The sequence below is a fragment of the Poecilia reticulata genome, linkage group LG4 (assembly GCF_000633615.1).
Source record: "Poecilia reticulata strain Guanapo linkage group LG4, Guppy_female_1.0+MT, whole genome shotgun sequence".
NCBI classification, from domain to species: Eukaryota; Metazoa; Chordata; class Actinopteri; order Cyprinodontiformes; family Poeciliidae; genus Poecilia; species Poecilia reticulata.
The window spans coordinates 731,457-749,283 of NC_024334.1; the positions used below are offsets into that span (position 1 = coordinate 731,457).

Sequence of the window (17,827 nt, forward strand, 5' to 3'; positions counted from 1 at the left end):
AATAGACTAAGACCCAATAAGGCACAATAARGGRATTTCCGGTGTAGGCAGCTCAGGGTCATTCATTTGACATTTTCTTTCCAGATTTGGTTGTCCTATTGGCTTAATTAAACTAAGACTCAACCTTATACTGAGGCTACAGTCTTTCCCAGGTTTGATTCCCAGTCCTGGGCCATTTGCAGCATCTCCTCCCCTCCTGTCAAGCTACTAATGAATAAAGGCCACTAGAGACAAAAAAACATAAAAACAAAATATGCCCAGGGTCTTCAGTCGGAAAGAAAAGATTGGTGATTTCAATTTGATAGTGAGCTGCTGTCTTAAGAGGAGTGACATATCATGGCCTGATAAGGCGTTACCTGCAGAGAGATTGCAAGGGGTTACTAACGAGTAGATAAGGGCAGCAGTAATGGAGACACTTTCTGCTATGATTAGTTGGAGTCAAAGTTGAGCTAAAAGGCTGATTTACATTCAGATATGGTCCTGAGTTATGGATACTAAGTAAATGAATTGATTCTCTTATCCAAATAGTCATCATGAGCCTATGGATGGTGGATTAGCTCCCTCTTAGGGATAGCTGACCTGGTGTGAGGAGGGCAGCCATTTTGATTTTGCATCCAAACGAGCCTTTTGAGTTTCCTGTATTCCCTTCAAATATTTKTCCACAGATAAGATGGATACAGTTACTGTGAATCCTGCTGGGTAAAGGCTTTGGGAAAGAGTCTGAACCTGCATGAATTATTCAGTCGCTGACCACTTCATTAAACATACTTTGCCAGTACCATATTGAACTCACAAGTCCACTAATTCCTTGTGGCATAGATCCAACAAGGCATCAGACAAACTCCTCAGCTTCGGCCTATTTTGAGCAATGCAAATACGTCGTTCCACATCATCACAAAGAGACTCTGTTGGATCTAGTGATTGTCTAAGGAGACCATGGAGTGCAGTAAACATATCATTTTAAGCAAACTGGCTTGAAATGATTTGCAGTTTGATTCTGTGTTCAACAGATTGTACATTCAGAGGTAGTATTCTGCTTACACTGGTTGTGATGAGTGTTTATTTGAACCACTGTTGCATTTCTATCATCTTTAAMAAACCTTCCCATTCTCCTTTGACCTCGGAAACCAACTAGGCATTTWCGTCTATACACCTGCTGCTCAATTGATGCATTTCTTGTTTCGGACCATTCCCTGTAAATCTGGAAGATGTTTGGCCAGAAAAATCAAAGCAGATCAGCAGTTTCTGACATAAACCAGCATTTCCTACACCAACAACATGCCATGTTCAAAGTCACTGAAATCATCTTTTTTATCCATTCTAAAGTTATCTTCACCATGTCTTAATAGATAATGCATTGATCTGGTGTCATGTGATTGGTTGAGCTTCTATTTGTGTTAATAAACTGAGWAACTGTACATAATAAAGTGGCTTGTGACTGTAACTTAAGATATTCAGAACAGCTCAGAGTTCCTTTGCATGCTACATTTGTGCTAAAAATACACTCAAAAGGAAAAAAAGAGAAAAAGTTTCATTATTCTGGACATTCCTCTTATCCTTTCTTACTTTTACATCCATATCAAATAGATATCCAGTTTTAATTGGAAAATAAATCTGAGCACCTTCCATATGCTTCACACCGACATCTTATCCCAGATAAGAGCACTTCTTACGGCTTTCTTTTTTGTCTGAAATTCCTGAGAGGTATTATGTGCTGCATGTCAAGGAAATGGCAGCCGTGAGTAAATTTATTTAATTCGGCATTCCTGTTCTTACATTCCTGAGCTTCACTGTTTCATGACCGGCTCACCTCTGCTGTGTTGTTTCAGGTTGTTTTCATGCAAGTTCAGTTCCTTCCTTGCTGTTGCAAACCAATATGCTAAATTTAGGTGTTTTATGAACTTTCAATGAGTCCATCCCTATTCGTCACAACTCATGTATATCCAAGAATTGCAGTTCATGTCCTAATAAATATGAGCAGATGTTAAACAGGTCAGACAGGCTTGAGACTTCTCTTCACACCAGGAAGTGGGCTGCTGTTTGTATTACATCTTTTCAGATCGTCTGCTCTATCTTTGCTCAGTCTGCAACTCCTGAGGAATCTGAGGAATGTTGCGATCCCACGAACACCTCTTATCAGTGTGTGTGTTCATGTGTAACTATCCAACAGGGGACATGCGTGTCATTTTACACTGACCAACAGGGGACTCACCGTTGAAGAGGGGACATTTTGTAGGTCCCCTCTTGGAAATGACCCTGTTTTAGGGTCAGGGGTTGCAGTTAGGACTAAGGTGTGAATTGACTTTTGGTTAGGGTTAGGAAAAGGGTTAGGTATGTGATGGTTAGGGTTAGGAAAAGGGTTAGGGTTAGGCTGTAGAAATGAATGGAAGTCAATGGAATGTCCCCTGTTGGATAGTAGCGTACGACTGTGTGTGTGTGGGGGTGTGCGTGCGTGTGTGTATGTGTCCAAATAAGCATGAATCAATGGTATTCATCGTAAGACTTATCTGATCACTGGCCTCACAGTGGTGCCTTCATGATGCACCCCACTGATCACACTCATATACAGCCCACCGGCATCTACTCAAACTTTAAATGAGGAGCCTTACCTGTTGGAACAAAGATGTATTTGTCTGAGGTTTCATAGGAGTGTGCACAAACATTCCTATGGATAATTATTATATAAGTAATAAAATGAGGGATGTTTTATGATGGGCAGAGGCTACAAAGGCAAACATATATCTGATGATGGATAACCGGTTAGTAATTACTCAGCCTTGGCTGAAGTGGAAGCCTTCATATTTATCTAAACTCGCCACATGTCTTGTTATTAATTGAGAGTCTGGCATAGATTTCTCGATATTTACATATCTCTCACTTTTGAAGTAAAACTTAATCAATYCTTCTTCATGAAAAAGGCATTTCAACTGTCACATTTCCTCTTCTAGCTACGAGACGACATCCAGCGAGGACTCCAGCGGAGATGAAAAGTCAAGAGTAGAAGTGGAGGAGGAAGATAAATCCGAAGTGGTGGTGGAGAAGGAAACCGACAAGGAGTCTGAGGAATCAGTAGGGATCCTGGGGGCAGATGTAGAGGTTGCTGTTGCTGCTGCTGCTCCTGCTGCTGCTCCTGAGGAGGAGGAAGGTGCTGTGGGTGAAGAGAAAGAGGTTGAGAGGGGCCTGTTGGATTTAGAAGGTGGCCATGAGCTCCTGCAGGTGGAGGAGGCTGAAAGGTGAGACAGACAARAGCTCKGGATCTTTCTATCTGTTAAGCAAAGTTTTACTAAATGCTTTTTTTCCACAAGTATAATCACAGAGATGAACAACATTGTCATGCAAATACAATCAGTTTCAAAGGTATTCGCACGCCTTCAACTTGTCCACATTTTGACATAGTACAGCCACAGATTTCAATTCATTTTTTGGGTGGATTTTGTGTGACARACCAACACAAGATAGTGTGTTATTGTGAATTAGAAATAACATTATACAGATGCTGTTTTTAAATATTTACTTTGGGGAAAAATGGCAATAACAAGTCCAGTTTATTGAAGGGGACATAGTTTAAAAAGGAAGGTGGTCTGGTCATAGGAGGCCATAATTCCATTTGGTAACACTTTATTTGAAGGGGGTGAATAAGACTGTCATAAACATGTCTTAACACCTGTCATGAACATGAATAAGCCTTCATGAATATTTATGACTGTTGTCATAAAGYGYCATTMGGTAAATTATGAGACTTTTAATACAAASTTGACATTATTCAAAATGTCTTTGTTATGACAACTTGACATTAACCAAGAAATCATTAYTGATWTAAATTTGTTATAAAAGTATTACTGATTGCACTTTAAAAATTAGGTAACTTTATGTTATTAAAAGTAAAGTTTAAACATAATTAATCATAATTTACCGAATGACGCTTTATGACAACAGYCATAAATATTCATGAAGGCTTATTCATGTTCATGACAGGTGTTATGTCATGTTTATGAMAGTGTCATGAMAGTCTYATTCACCCTCCTTCAAATAAAGTGTTACCTTACATTTTTTATGGCTTACGTGTTCTACATGTAAGCAGATCACCCTGAACACATGAAAGGTGGCAGCTTAATGCTAACCTRTCCTCAGCAGGGACAAGTTAGCCAGTCAGAGTGGAAAGAAAGATGGATGGTGCTAAATGCTAGGAAATTCAATTCATCTGTACATCGTCTTTCACTACAAGATTTCATCGAAGAGTCTGGGAGAAAAACCCAGACCATCCCAAGGTGAATCCCAAGGGATTTCACACATAACCATCTCTAAGGTAGATGGGGAATGATTCAAAAGAAGAGAGAAAATGTTCAATCCAAGAAAATATAGAAAAAAAGGTATTGTTGCCTTCAGGACAGAGGAGAGTGAGCATGCTGGTTTGTGATGGTAGATACAACTACAGCTCAGATAGGTACTTGTAATAACCACGGTATGTGGAATACCATCTCTAAACATACAATACATAACACCTCAGAGCAAAAATCTAATTTAGATAGAACACTTGTCATCTGTAATATAAAGACTTAAAAATTGTTTAAAAAGTATATACTCAATTCACATTTCCTTCCACTAACTTTAGTATGAACACAAGCATGTAAAAAACAGTCGTTCCCACACATTGTCTCAGGCAGCGAATTTAGGCTGATGTTTCCATCTGAAATGGAAACAATMATTTTCTTCTCATTTTAATTGGCTGCATACCTAACTTGCATGTGGTCCACTGCACCAACTGGTACATAGTTATGCTGCCAGGAATCAGAGGACAGTATTTAATAAGTTATTTATTCAGAAGTAGTCTGATTCCTTTGAGTCTATACAATAAACAAATTTCTGTTAGAATGAAGACATTTCTTCATATTCAGGCTAAATCTAACCTCAGATGCAGTTTAGAAGTTGATCATTGTGAAAGAACTAACTGAACAGCTACAATTAGCTTTTACTGGAGCCACACTCAAAACCTTTATTTATACAGGGCATTGAAAACCATTCATCATTTTCCTTTTATAGAACAAGTATATGCTTCTTGTATTGCTCAGTCACATAAAATCCATATAAAATGCATTAAAGTTAAATTGGTGTGACAAAATTTTCTTTGAAGGGTTCTTTGAAGTTATTTTCTGATTGTATTTCAAACTGAAATTACTCAACAGTCAATGCAAACTTTAACAGGCTGCATCCCCTTTCCACGTTGAACACCAGGGAAATAAGCTCAGCAGAAAACAGCTGGAAAATCAGATGTTTTGYGAGCTAACTGATACTACTTTGGATTTGTCAAAAGTATTCTTCAATGTGTCGTGTTTTTACAGGGAGAAAGTAGATAAAGGATTCATTGATGCCTGCGTGTATGTGAAGGATCGAATGGAAGAGGTTTCATCTCCAGATAAAGAAATGGTAAAGCTTTCTTTGACTCTACTGTATTTTCTTTTATWTYTTTTTTTCTTCGTAATGCAAATTCATAATATAGACTAATTTTAACATACACGTCTCTCCACAGCGTCAGGTGTTGGTGGTKCTTTATCAGGAATGGTTCAGGGTCTCGAGCCAGAAAGACTCCCAGGCAGATACAGTCAGATTATACCTGAGACAAGTGGGACTGACCACCCCCACTCTCCTGCCATATGTTGTTAACTTGACTGACGGTAATGGGAATATGGCCCTCCACTACAGTGTGTCTCATTCTAACTTCCCTGTGGTCAAGCTGCTGCTAGACACTGGTGAGCTGAGCCTTACACACTCACCTGTACTAACAGTTACATTCAAAATAGAACTGCTTGTAACTGCTTGCATTCTTCTAGGTCTTTGTGAAACAGATAATGTGAATAARGCGGGATATACTCCAGTGATGTTGGCTGCCCTGACCGCTGCTGAAARCCCAGATGATTTAGAGGTGGCCGAGCAGCTGCTAAAACTTGGCGATGTCAACTCACGCTCCAGACAGGTGACAGAGTGCAGCATACGCTTGAAGTGACATGTGGCTTGTGAAAAGATGAAAGGTGGTTTTCTAGGCTTTACGTTGTTTTTATTTTGCAGGAATAATTTACATTTCCTGAAAAAAAAACAACACGTGTCTGCAATTTTTTTCTGCACAAGAATCTCAAAAGCCAAAGGGTTCACCAACATTACATGCATTTGTTGCCTTACAGTCAGAAGGTCACTAGTTTAAATCCTGGCCTGGARCCTTTCAGTCTAAAAAAACATGAACACTGGGTTAAGTGATCTCGCTACATTGCTGCTAGGCGTGAGTGTTGAGTGTGTATGGTTGTGTGTTACCCTGTSATGGACTGGCAGTCTTTCCCGGGGTGTAGCACATCTTTTGCTAGGTGCCGGCYCTTCAGAGACCCTGCAAAGATAGTCTGTAGGCACTTGATTAATAATTGATATTAATAGTTTTTTTCCCTAATTTMMAATCTTATGCGTTTTTTCTCATTTGTTTGTTCTCATTTGTTTTTTTWWKKTTYYTTTYMWWAAAAAAAGAAACATGGCTGTCACTTGCTCTCTTGTACTGAGATTCYCAAACTCCATCCCCATCCCCATGTTTTCCTTCTGTTAACTTCTAATCTGACTTCTCTCTTCCTCTCATTCTCAAGGCTGGCCAGACCGCGCTCATGCTTGCAGTGAGCCACGGTCGCGTTGCCATGGTGAAGCTGCTTCTGAGCTGCGGCGCAGATGTAAATGCACAGGACAGTGAGGGATCTACGGCCCTGATGTGTGCCTCCGAGCATGGACACACGCACATTGCTTGTTTGCTGCTGGAGACAGGTCGCTGTGATATCAGACTCACAGATAAGGTATGCTTTTACAATGTAAAACTAAAATAAGTTGTAAGTAGAAAACATGTCAGAGTTTAGACTGGTGAATTCAAAACAGTTCTGCTCCTGGACCACAAAATACCAGAATAACAACCACCATTTGTGTTTTTTGTGCATTTTTAAGGTAAATTTAGGAGATTAAGGTTTTGGTCAGATATGTAAAATCCCTGGCTACTGAGCTGCCATAAATAAAGTCTGGATGTAGAGGACCATATTTATAAGTTCATTTTCTGAATCTAGGAAACTGGATGCAGTTTAATATTTCAAAAAAAGTCTTTAAAGGTAAAAGTAAGGGTAAACATCCAGCAATGGATCACCGTAACAATAAGACTTCTCTCACCTTACATATGCAGTTCTTTACATAAGCAGAAGTGAAAGACCATAATGTACCACCCAAATATTCCTGCACTGCCACTGTAAGGCCAGTGTGGATGCAGTGAGGCATGGCATAGTTGATACAGAAAAGAAACGGGGAGCTACATAGCTCAGGGACATGAAATGTCTCATGTATAAAACACAGCGCAGAGACAGACTCAGCGGTGGTCTCAAAATGAATCCACTCTTATACACAGGGCATGACGTAGTCTTTAATCTAAATTAGTTCACTGTTTCACTTCAACAATAATTATTACATTTTTTWATTAGATTACTGATCATGTGACTTCTTCTCTTCGATTTACACATATAAAATTTTGTTACTCGACATTGATCTTTTATGTGTGTGGTCCTAAGTTTATTAAAGCTGTTGCCATGGCTGGCTCAGATAGATATTTTTTATTTTTTCTGTGCCATTTTTTTTCTCATAAGTATCCTGCAATTACCTTTGTTGGCTGGAGCCACAAAMGTGATACYAAAATAAACTGTAAAATATAGAAAACCATAAACACATGAAAGCCTACCTATCATTMCTCCCACTATCCACATTTGTACCACAAGTCAATGTTTAGCTGTATTTAGTATCAAGTGAGTACAGATMSTATTTTGAAAGAAACACGATCTGAAGAAAAGCAGCTGTTCTGTTCTAACMATTTTGAATTACACTACCTGCATTCAAATCAGTCTCTTTCRTCAGACAACACAATATGAAATAGAGACTGTATACACCCTGGAATGAGGCAACTATTTTCCCTGTGCTTGACTTTTCTCTCAGCATGCAGCTTCAACTGCTTTCATTTCTTTTTATTTATCAACTGATATCTAGCCTTTGATTAGAGGAAAAACTTGCCATGACTCGCTGCTTGATAGATGTAAGAAGTTACAAATATTACCGCAGAACATTGTCTGGGGTGTCATCTGGGGAAATTTACTGCTCTATTAGTTTTGATTGATGTCTCGGTGTCAAGTACACAACATCTCTCCGAGTGTAAAGATATGGCTTTCCAAGTGCCTGCGTTCAGAGAGATTTGTTCTCTCAGCTGCAGGTTACAGAGACCGTTAACCGCAAGGTCACAGGCTCATAATAAGCTTTCTCATTTGTACTAAATTGCTAGTGGAGCATGATTTGAATGCTTGATAACATGCACACAAACATCTAACTTTTTCCCTCCTTTTTACGGGGGACTATGGGCAGATTTTGCATACATAATTTACAAAAGTAATCAGCAGCAAGCATTACTTATTTGTGTGGTTTTGCATGTTGGACACTTAAATATGCAATCATAATTGGCAGATTGAGTCACTGCAGGGGCAACTTTTATCATCGTGCCTATTAACTGTCAGCAGTACCCTTGATAACATCATGCAGTAGTGAACTGTGCCTCAAACACTGTATGTCAAAAAGAAGTAAAAGAATCATGAACATGAATTTGAAGCAGGTCTTAAAAATCTACATTGTTGTGTTAAACTAATGCAAGTTTGCACATAAGTGTGAAAAATGGGATATTTGGTTTCAGAACAGAAATGATTAGGATCTATGCAATAGGTTGTTTAGAATATTGTATGCAATTTTGTTTTTTTGACTGAGTGAAGATGCTATTTCTTTCGACTGCCACAAGGTGGATTGGAAGCTTTCCCCAGTTAGATTATGCAGATTATGTGTTTAGCACTGGTCCATAATAATGCAACATATTTAGTGACTGCATTGTCACAGAATATGTGACAACTTTTAGTCACCCCCCTTCTGAAGGAATGTGTCATCTGAATTTTCCTATGCTACTATTCTAGCTTCCTGTTCCACTTCGCTGCGCTTTAGTGCTAATGTTAGCTTCTACATAAACAAGAACAAGTGGCCATTTGATTTCAGCCGAGTTATTTCTGTATAGCACCACAGCTGTTAAAAAGACTTTTACTTTTACCGCAGATGCTTAAGAAATGTAACATTCTTCTGTATTTGTTGAATGCACTTTTATCCCCATCCCCCCAACCTACCTCTGTTTTGGAAAGTAGGCAAAAGATAGAGATGTTTGTTCAGTATCTTCCTTAACAATACAACAGTTTTGAAACTTACAGAATCATACCATAATTCTGAAATGTTGTCAAAACATTTGTATGACTTTAAAATATATGACGGTGCTTAATTGAATACAGAAAAGTGCTTATATTAGTGAGAGTGTTATATTGCTTACCAAAGCAGCTGAATGCATAGTGATATAAAAAAAAATTGTGTTATGTATTTTTCTGGTGAGTTTTTTGTAAATTATGGCAGTAATCTTAATGAACAAATTTAAAAAATATATAATAAGCATTATTTTTCTTAGTCCACTCAAAATGTTTCTATTTCTAAGAGTGATTTCAGTATATTTGTGTCTGTTTTTGTTGTAATTGTTTAACTGTAGTTGCCATTTCCTTTACATAGATTAATGTTTGAGACTATGATTCATTTATAAAAATCTTAGCTGTTATTAAGCCTTTCAGCAAAAGATAAGAATCATAAGGCTTTACATGAGCGTGGTCTCACGTTCTAATCAGAGCAGATCAATTATTCTCTGAGCCTGTAAGTGTGAGCTAGTACAACACTGCCGCTGTGAGGATTATGATGGCCACTGCAACGTGTTCTATGTGAAGTCAACATCGCATCTCTATTTGTTTTTTTCCAGAATGGACAAACAGCCCTGTCGGTGGCAGAAGCAGCTGCTCATCAAGACATCATCAATCTTCTAAAATCCCATGCATCTGAGCCCATGTCTGCTGCAGACCTCCTCTGAGTTCTACACTGTTTTCCAAACCATTCTAGGTCAACATCTGCCTCTATTTCCACGATCCTCTTCCCACCAACAGAATGGGAAAAAAAACAAAAAAACAAAAGTAAATACTGAATATGATGCTTTATGAAGATAAGCATGGGGCTGCCTTTATGACCTCTGGGAATAGAGTGTTTCTTTTATGCCTCGACTATAATGTCGTGTTTTTTTTTTGTTTTTTTTTAATGAAATGATTAATGAGGGTTAAACAAAGTTAAAATAACATATTGCTATGGCAACAATTGGAGCCAGCAGGGAACAGGGTGAGAATAAAAAAAAAAAGGAACATACGGGAGAGAACTTCTGAACTGCTGCATCTTAATATAAACTAACTCTTAAAGCAAAATACTAAGCACATGATCTACCTTTCAAATATATAAAATATAACATAATTTCTATTTTCTTTAATCACATTGACATTGTTTTTTTTCCATATTTGGACATAAGCCATTATTGAGAGCATCTTATATACAGAATATTATTCTAACAGAATGACATGATCATACAAACAGAGACTGTATTTTCTACTGCACTTTTTTTTACTGTGTATGTGTACAGTGAATATGAATATATTCAACTCCTGGAAACTATATAGCACGGAGTTATAAAAGAAGTGACATCAAATAATGAATCATTACTCCACAGTGGTCATGTTTTTCACGTGGTTCATGGGTGATCATCATTTGTGAGTTATTGAAAAACAAATGGTTTAGTCTAAAATGAAATTCAGTATTTTTTATAACAATATATTGAGGCTGAGAAAAGACAAGTCAAGAGATTGTATTGAGCTGCATGCTAATACAGTTACTCCCCCTACTGGCTGTTTTAAATATAGCGTCACAAACCAGTATGTTGTAATACTGTTTGTGATCCTCAGCTGTCTGTATACATATATAAATATATAGTATCTCACAAAAGTGAGTAAATCCTATTTTACATTAAATATTTTATTATATCTCTTCATGGGACAACACTGACGACATACTGAAGCAGGGTTCAGTAGCCACTTTACAGCTTCTGTATCCCAGTAAATTTACAATCCCGTAAAAAAATGAGTGCATCCCCAAGTGAAAATGTTCAAATTATGACCAAAGTGCCAACATTTCATGTGGCCTCCCTCATTTTTCTGTACTGTCTTAACTCTCTTAATTTAATAGGGTTTCGGTCTGGTTCAGCAATACTGCCTTGTGGCCGAGTTTTCGAAGGAAAAGGATCATGAAACTTCCCACAGCCAGCAATGCTTGTGCACCCTCAAACCGTGATACACCCACTGCCATACTTGACGGTAGGCACGACACACTTGTCTTTTTACTCCTCACGTGGTTGCTGCCACAACCAGGTGAGGTTAAACCAGCAGGTTTATCCTGGTCTCATCAGACCATAGGAACATGGTTACCATCTGCTTCTCTGGCTGCTGAATTTCTTGTGCATCTTCTTTAGAAAAGAGTACCTTCTGGGAGCACAGACCAATTAGATGCACCATATGGTTTGATCACTGACAGGCTGAACTCAACCCCAACACCATCTGCAGCAGTGATAGCACCCATAGGTCGGTTTTCAAAAGGCAACCTCTGGATACAACGCAGAACATGTGCACTCAACTTACGTGGTCATTACACCAGGGAGGGAAAATGGCTAACTTAGCACAATTTGGACATTTTCACTTGAGGGTATTCTCACCTTTGTTGGCAATGACTTTGCCAAAAAAGCCATTGCTCATAACTAACATTATTTTGAGGGGACAGAAAACACACAGTTATACATGTGGTACACTGACTACTTTACATTATATCAAAGTGTTATACCTTCTGTGTCGTCCCATCAAGAGGTAAAATAGAATGCTAACAAAATACAAGGGGTGCACCCAGTATTGTGATATATATCTATATGTCTCTCTATTTACATAGATAGATATATATGTCTATATAAATATATATCTGTTTATATATACATATAGAGGGCTGTTTGTGTGATTGTTCTAACCATGTATGCAACACGTACAGAATGCACAATGAATGTTGGGCTGGCTGTGACACATTCCAAAAGAATGAAAATGTAGCAAGTTTTAACTAACCCTGCATGGATGACAAGTGCAAGACTTAACTTTATTACAAATATACGTCTAAAGACTTTAAATTAGTCCTGGTGATGAAGCGGTCTTTAGATTGTAGAGCTTAGTTCATTAGGCTCTCCTACCCATCAGACCAGACATATTAAAATCCTCAGCAGGGAGTTTTGTTTGCAATAAGAAGCAATAAAAAATATTATGTACGGGACTCTRGTGCAGCCTTAAATGGATAACCGTTCTTATTCTAGAGCTGAGGTTTTATTTTCCAGGGAAACAGATGTTCATTTGTGGAGCCTTTTCTAATGCAGCTCCTTGCAGGAGTGTGGTCTTATGAAATGTTTACAATGAAACATTCCTTCCACAGTGACCACAGCAGATGCCAAACATCTAACAATGTTTACATGATCAAAGGGGATAAGATGGAAATAATAATTCAGCAAATGTTTAAATAATACATTTAATTATTTTACCTCAGTTTAGCCTTTAGTGGGATTAATAAATACAAGTCATGTCAGTTACGGAATTCTGGTAAAACTGTATGAAAAGCCTTAAAATAAATTAAATACTAATTGCAGTGGCATAATCTTACATTGATTTAGTTGTGAGAAAATCTTATATTAAGAATTTGTTTGGTTTTGTCTGTTGAGGGAGAGCTGGTGTCTCACAGCCATTTCGTTGAAAATAATTATTCCCTGAAGCAAAATTTTCCCCTCACTGAATAAAAGTACAGACAAATAGAAAGGGGTGATATTATTTAACATGTTTAGTGTCAGATCATGTTACTTCAATTAAAGACTGATTTTTTTTTTAAGGCTTTAAACATGTCTTTGCCAGAGGTGCCAATAAATGTGGAGGGCTGTTAATGAGGCCTTGTTAAATCTGATTTATGTTGGGGAACATCTGTTTGCAAGAGTCATTGGAGCTACAAGTCGAATATTGTCATGTAAGGTAATAAATATATAAGTAGCAATCCAATCTGCATGACAAAATCAGTTTCTGTGATGAGGGAAAACTTCAGGCAATTAATCAAACTGGAGGATTTCTAGCACAAGATTAACATAACAACTGTTACTTTAACAACATTTAGGCCTTACTTATCTCTAAAACTTGATTTCAGTTTCATTAGTTTTCCTTAATAATACATTTAATTGCTTTCTTGACATGCCACTAAGATCTGTTGTATTCTAATTTTCTTTTCATTGCGGTCACACCATCGATCCCAAATACTGTAAACTAAATCAAAAGTAGGCACAGAATTGGGACTATAACTGTAATTTGAAAAAAAAGAATTATTTGTATGAATATATATATAAAGTCAGAATTTACATGAAACATAACTTTTTACAAATGGACTAAATAATAGCACATATTTCTATGTAGCATTAATTATTCGATGTGCTACAGTTACAGATTAGAAGAGAAATGTATAAATAAATGTTCCTTTTGCATAGCTGCGGGACGTCAAACCCGTGCCGAGAGAAGTGTCTGGTCTTCCGTGCCTACACATCTTTATGGAAATTTATGTTTAATCCAGTGTGTGACCCAGATGTTGTACGATTTCACGTCTGGTTGATCACCAAAGACCTGAAATCAACTTTGTTCCACCTGGGGTCAAATTTGTGTGTTTTCTTCTGTAAATCCAGCCAAATACATGTATATAAAGTATTGTGAAAAATATATAACAAGTATTGTCTGACAGTCTTATAATTATATGAGGTATTTATTCTAAATGCTATATTTTTACCATATATATATATATATATATAAATATATGACAACATTATGTATGCATGGAGACAAATATTCAAGTAATAGTGCTCGAAGGGAACCGGACTGTCATTATTTCACTTTTACTGGTTGGATGTTTGTGATAATGTGTGACTTGATAAAGTTGTGGATTATCGTGCGCCCATCAGGCCAATTTGGAAATGTTTAGGAAATCAGCAAAAAGGAATCTCCTGCAGACCTATTAGGGCGATGTCTCCCTAGTTTGAATATCAATCTGAGAGCCCATAAATAATACAGATTAAAATAAAAATAAAAATATTTACTTTTCTGTAATATTCTATGTGAAACAAGCTTATATCTAACAGACCAGAGAACTACTTCTAAATAAATATTTTAAAAATGATCAAATGATTTTTCTCTTCTTTTTTTTTTTTTGCATGTACTGTCCGACAGCGTAGCTCTCACTTGATATGAATATACATTTTATTAGAAATAAATGGAGAATGAATATAAGAATAGAGGAGGGAAAGGACAATTAGAGTACAAGAAAACATCAAAGAAGTTTTCATTTACATCTGCAGAAAGAGAGAAGAAACAGAGAACCATAAAACCAAGGTACTGTAAAGGCTTTTTCCAAACAATGACTGTAACAAAGAAACATCATTCATCTCTATCTTCATCTTTCTCCTCTGCTCAGACACCCTTCATGGGACAAAACCCTAATTTCTTTACTTTTGATTGACTCTGAAGTTGCTGTACTTGCTGGTGTGCTCTAAGTGTATTTGAATTTGAGGTTCAAACTGATGGCCAGATATTTTCCTACAGGATTTTCATAGTAACTTGTCACAAGTATATTGGTGAATACTATTAAAATTGGACTTTTTCTCTCATATTGTCCAGATAAGTGGCGCCTGGTCACCTGTGATGTGACTGCTGTTGGAAAATTACTAAATAAGTTCCTGTTTATTCTCTAATATTTTTGTAGAACAAGTAGGGACACATCCACAGAACAGTTTCATTTAGCCTTTTAAAAAATAGTGCAGTAGGTAAGCAAACTAATGATGCCAGGATTGGAGATTCTGGGTCTTTAAGGGTTTCTTGCAGATAGACAGGTTGACAATGTGCTGCCACTGTTACATGATTTCTCATGCAAAATACAATCTGTAATATAATAATTTCATTAATGCGTTATTACTTAAAAATAACTGCTAAATGCAAAACTGAAAAATATTTCTGAGGAAGAGAATTAAATGACGACCAGTGGATCTGTAACTGCTACCAGGCTTAACTTGAGGTTGGTTTCCTGATGAAATTCTGCTTAAGTCCCCAAAAGAAAACGGGGTGGCTCTTCAAAGCATGCCTTTCTTTTCACAACAGTAATGTATCAAAAATATTGATTTTCATTTTAATTAAATAAATGAGGGATGAAGTAAATTTTCATGAGCTGCTGACAAAAAATAAATAAAATCAATATTTTAAATTATGCACTGTCCCTCTCACAGGTGATCTTATTTATTTGCAAATGCTAAAATAAAATGTCAACATTTATGACTCTGTCCAAATCAATAAAAAATTATAATTATCTTGCCCTGTCTTTTAACACTGACTTGAATGTAGAAAATAATAATAATGGTTATATTATGTTTTATGATGCTAGAAATAGAATTGTTGAAAATGGGAGACAGTCTTGGAAATCCCCCATATTCTCAGACTAAACACTGCATTAAACTTAATATATTATTACACTCCACTAAGTCAATTATTACATTCTGTTTAAGCAAAAAGTCTGTTTTAAATCATCCACAGATGTTCTAAAAAGGAAGGTTTGGCCAAATGTTTCCTAATAAAGATTTTTGTAAGGACTCTGGTGTAATGAAAGTATGTGACCAGCAGGTGGTGGTGTGTTACTGTGGGTTACAAACAGAGGAACAAAAGGAGTCCTGAAAAGTGAGAATTGTCAACATCATGTGTCAGCTATTAAAACTTATTTCAAAGATTAAGATCTGGCGGGAAACAACAGTAGTGATAAGAAAACTTTTTAACATCCAACCCCCAAAAATAAAGACCTGTGAGCCACACTACCTACTGAGCAAGCATTACTCGTTAATCAACTAATCAGGCATTGTCGTAAGATAAGATTCATATCATACATTTACTACCATGGCGGTAATTTTAATTAGTTTGGCTTTTTAGGAGAAGCTGAAGACTTGTGAACTTGTGATTTCCAGTGCAAGGGAGCCTTTTTTTAGAGGAGAAAGTGAAGACATAAAAAAGATGTAAAATGATCTAATTAAAAATGCATCAAAAACAGTTAGCTCTAACTATTAGTGGTTCGCATAATAAATGAATTAAAAATAACATTTTAGAATTGAGTTTGTGATTAAGCCTGATATGATAAGCTACATCATATCAGCATTAATCAGGGAAGGTCTTGTTAACTCCAAACCAAGACAAACATCACATAACTGTTGAGAACTTAATCATCACTATTAACTTAGATTTTTTGCTGCTTGTTGGTTGCATGAAAAGTGGATAAAATCGTTGTGCACTCTGAAAACTGGGCAAGTGTAAGCTACAAGGAAAGATGGCAACTCCAAAGAAATGACTTCACACAGAGCTTCAAAGATGCATGTTGACTTTAAGTTGTGCCATCTGTTCTCTCTAAATACTAAACTCTTACAAATTAATATTTGTGCTGATGTAGCAGGATTTGGGGTGCTTTTAGTCCACCATTGTTTTGTTGATGCTTGCTAAGCACTTGTCCCATTTGATTAAATTTATTTATTTCATCTATTTAGGCAGGGTCAGCAGAATGTCTACATTTCTTTTGCAAAGAGGGAGAAGAGTGTGTGCTTTCTGGAAGAATGAATTTGCCCAACTTTCAAACTGATTAAAAACACATCTGAATGACTCACAGAAGCCTAAAGAATGTTTTGGAGTGGTTTAGTGAACAACAAATTAAAAATCTCGTTGGAAGGGATCAGTTTAATTGATATAAGGGGGAAGAAAAAAACTACCCAGACAAGCACTTAGCCTTATGTGAGACACTGTGAGGTTAATTACTTGCTGTGCCATACAAGTTGGTGACAACTGTTATCAAATGCTTACTGCCTCATAAAGTTTTACTATAACCAATCAAGCTTGGATAGATTTGATTAATAATGCCATACTAGAAACTGTTTTATCAAGAAAGATTTGTTTTCCAAAGCAGATCTGCACTCAGCTGAAATTAACAGGGAGTGTTGGTTTTGCAAATTTTGGCAGTGGAAATCCACGTAAGCAAACTGAAAGACAATCTTTTCAAACCAAACACACACAAGCAAACATTTAGTATTCCCACGGACAACATGGTAAAAGAGACGATAATGAGTAAAGATGATTCTCCATCCTCATCAGCTCCTGTTTGCATGCCAAGGGAGTACGAAATGAGGCTCAACGCACGGATTGCAAAATCAGCTTTGTGGAATATCCCGCTCCAAGCTACCTCACCGGTGGTCCCGGCAGGTATTTACATTTAATTAATTTCACCCAAATATGTGGATAAAACATCTGCAAGACAAAAGGGTAACACTTTTCACAGACTTTCATGTTGACTTAGATTAGAGATAAACCCATTAGAAGCATCCCTGTGTGCAGAAGTGCATGCCCTTAAACTCAACTCCCACTGAGCCTTCACCGGACAATTAAACTGATGTATTGTGTGTACTTGTGTGGCTGCATCATGGCAAATGCCATCTGAAAAGAATGCTTACTTTAAAATATGAATACGAGTCGTTGTGATTCCCATGTGCAAACACAACCGTTGGTGCAACATGCAATTAAAGAGGAAAGGTAATGCATTAACATATTATAAACAATAACCACATGCAGTGAACAAACAAGAGCTCTTGGTCTGAATTGCAGATGCTTCTTTGTGCCCTCTCGGTCTGCCAGCATTGTGATGATGAGATTCCTCGTTAGCATAGAGACTTTTTAGCTGTAATTATCCCTTAATGGCACTTAGCCCATCA

General features: G+C 37.1%; 1 protein-coding gene across 2 annotated transcripts in view; it reads left to right on the plus strand.

Moving 5' to 3' along the window:
• kank4 (KN motif and ankyrin repeat domains 4) overlaps positions 1 to 14,220 on the plus strand; it is a 77,411-nt gene extending 63,191 nt beyond the window's left edge. For both annotated transcript variants that reach the window (XM_008406176.2, XM_008406175.2), the window contains exons 5-10: positions 2,949 to 3,233; positions 5,340 to 5,424; positions 5,528 to 5,747; positions 5,829 to 5,971; positions 6,621 to 6,821; positions 9,878 to 14,220. In XM_008406176.2, the coding sequence (XP_008404398.1) occupies positions 2,949 to 3,233; positions 5,340 to 5,424; positions 5,528 to 5,747; positions 5,829 to 5,971; positions 6,621 to 6,821; positions 9,878 to 9,985 (1,042 nt within the window). In that variant the 3' untranslated portion in view covers positions 9,986 to 14,220. The remainder of the gene's footprint in view (positions 1 to 2,948; positions 3,234 to 5,339; positions 5,425 to 5,527; positions 5,748 to 5,828; positions 5,972 to 6,620; positions 6,822 to 9,877) is intronic.
• The last annotated feature ends 3,607 nt before the right edge of the window (positions 14,221 to 17,827 follow it).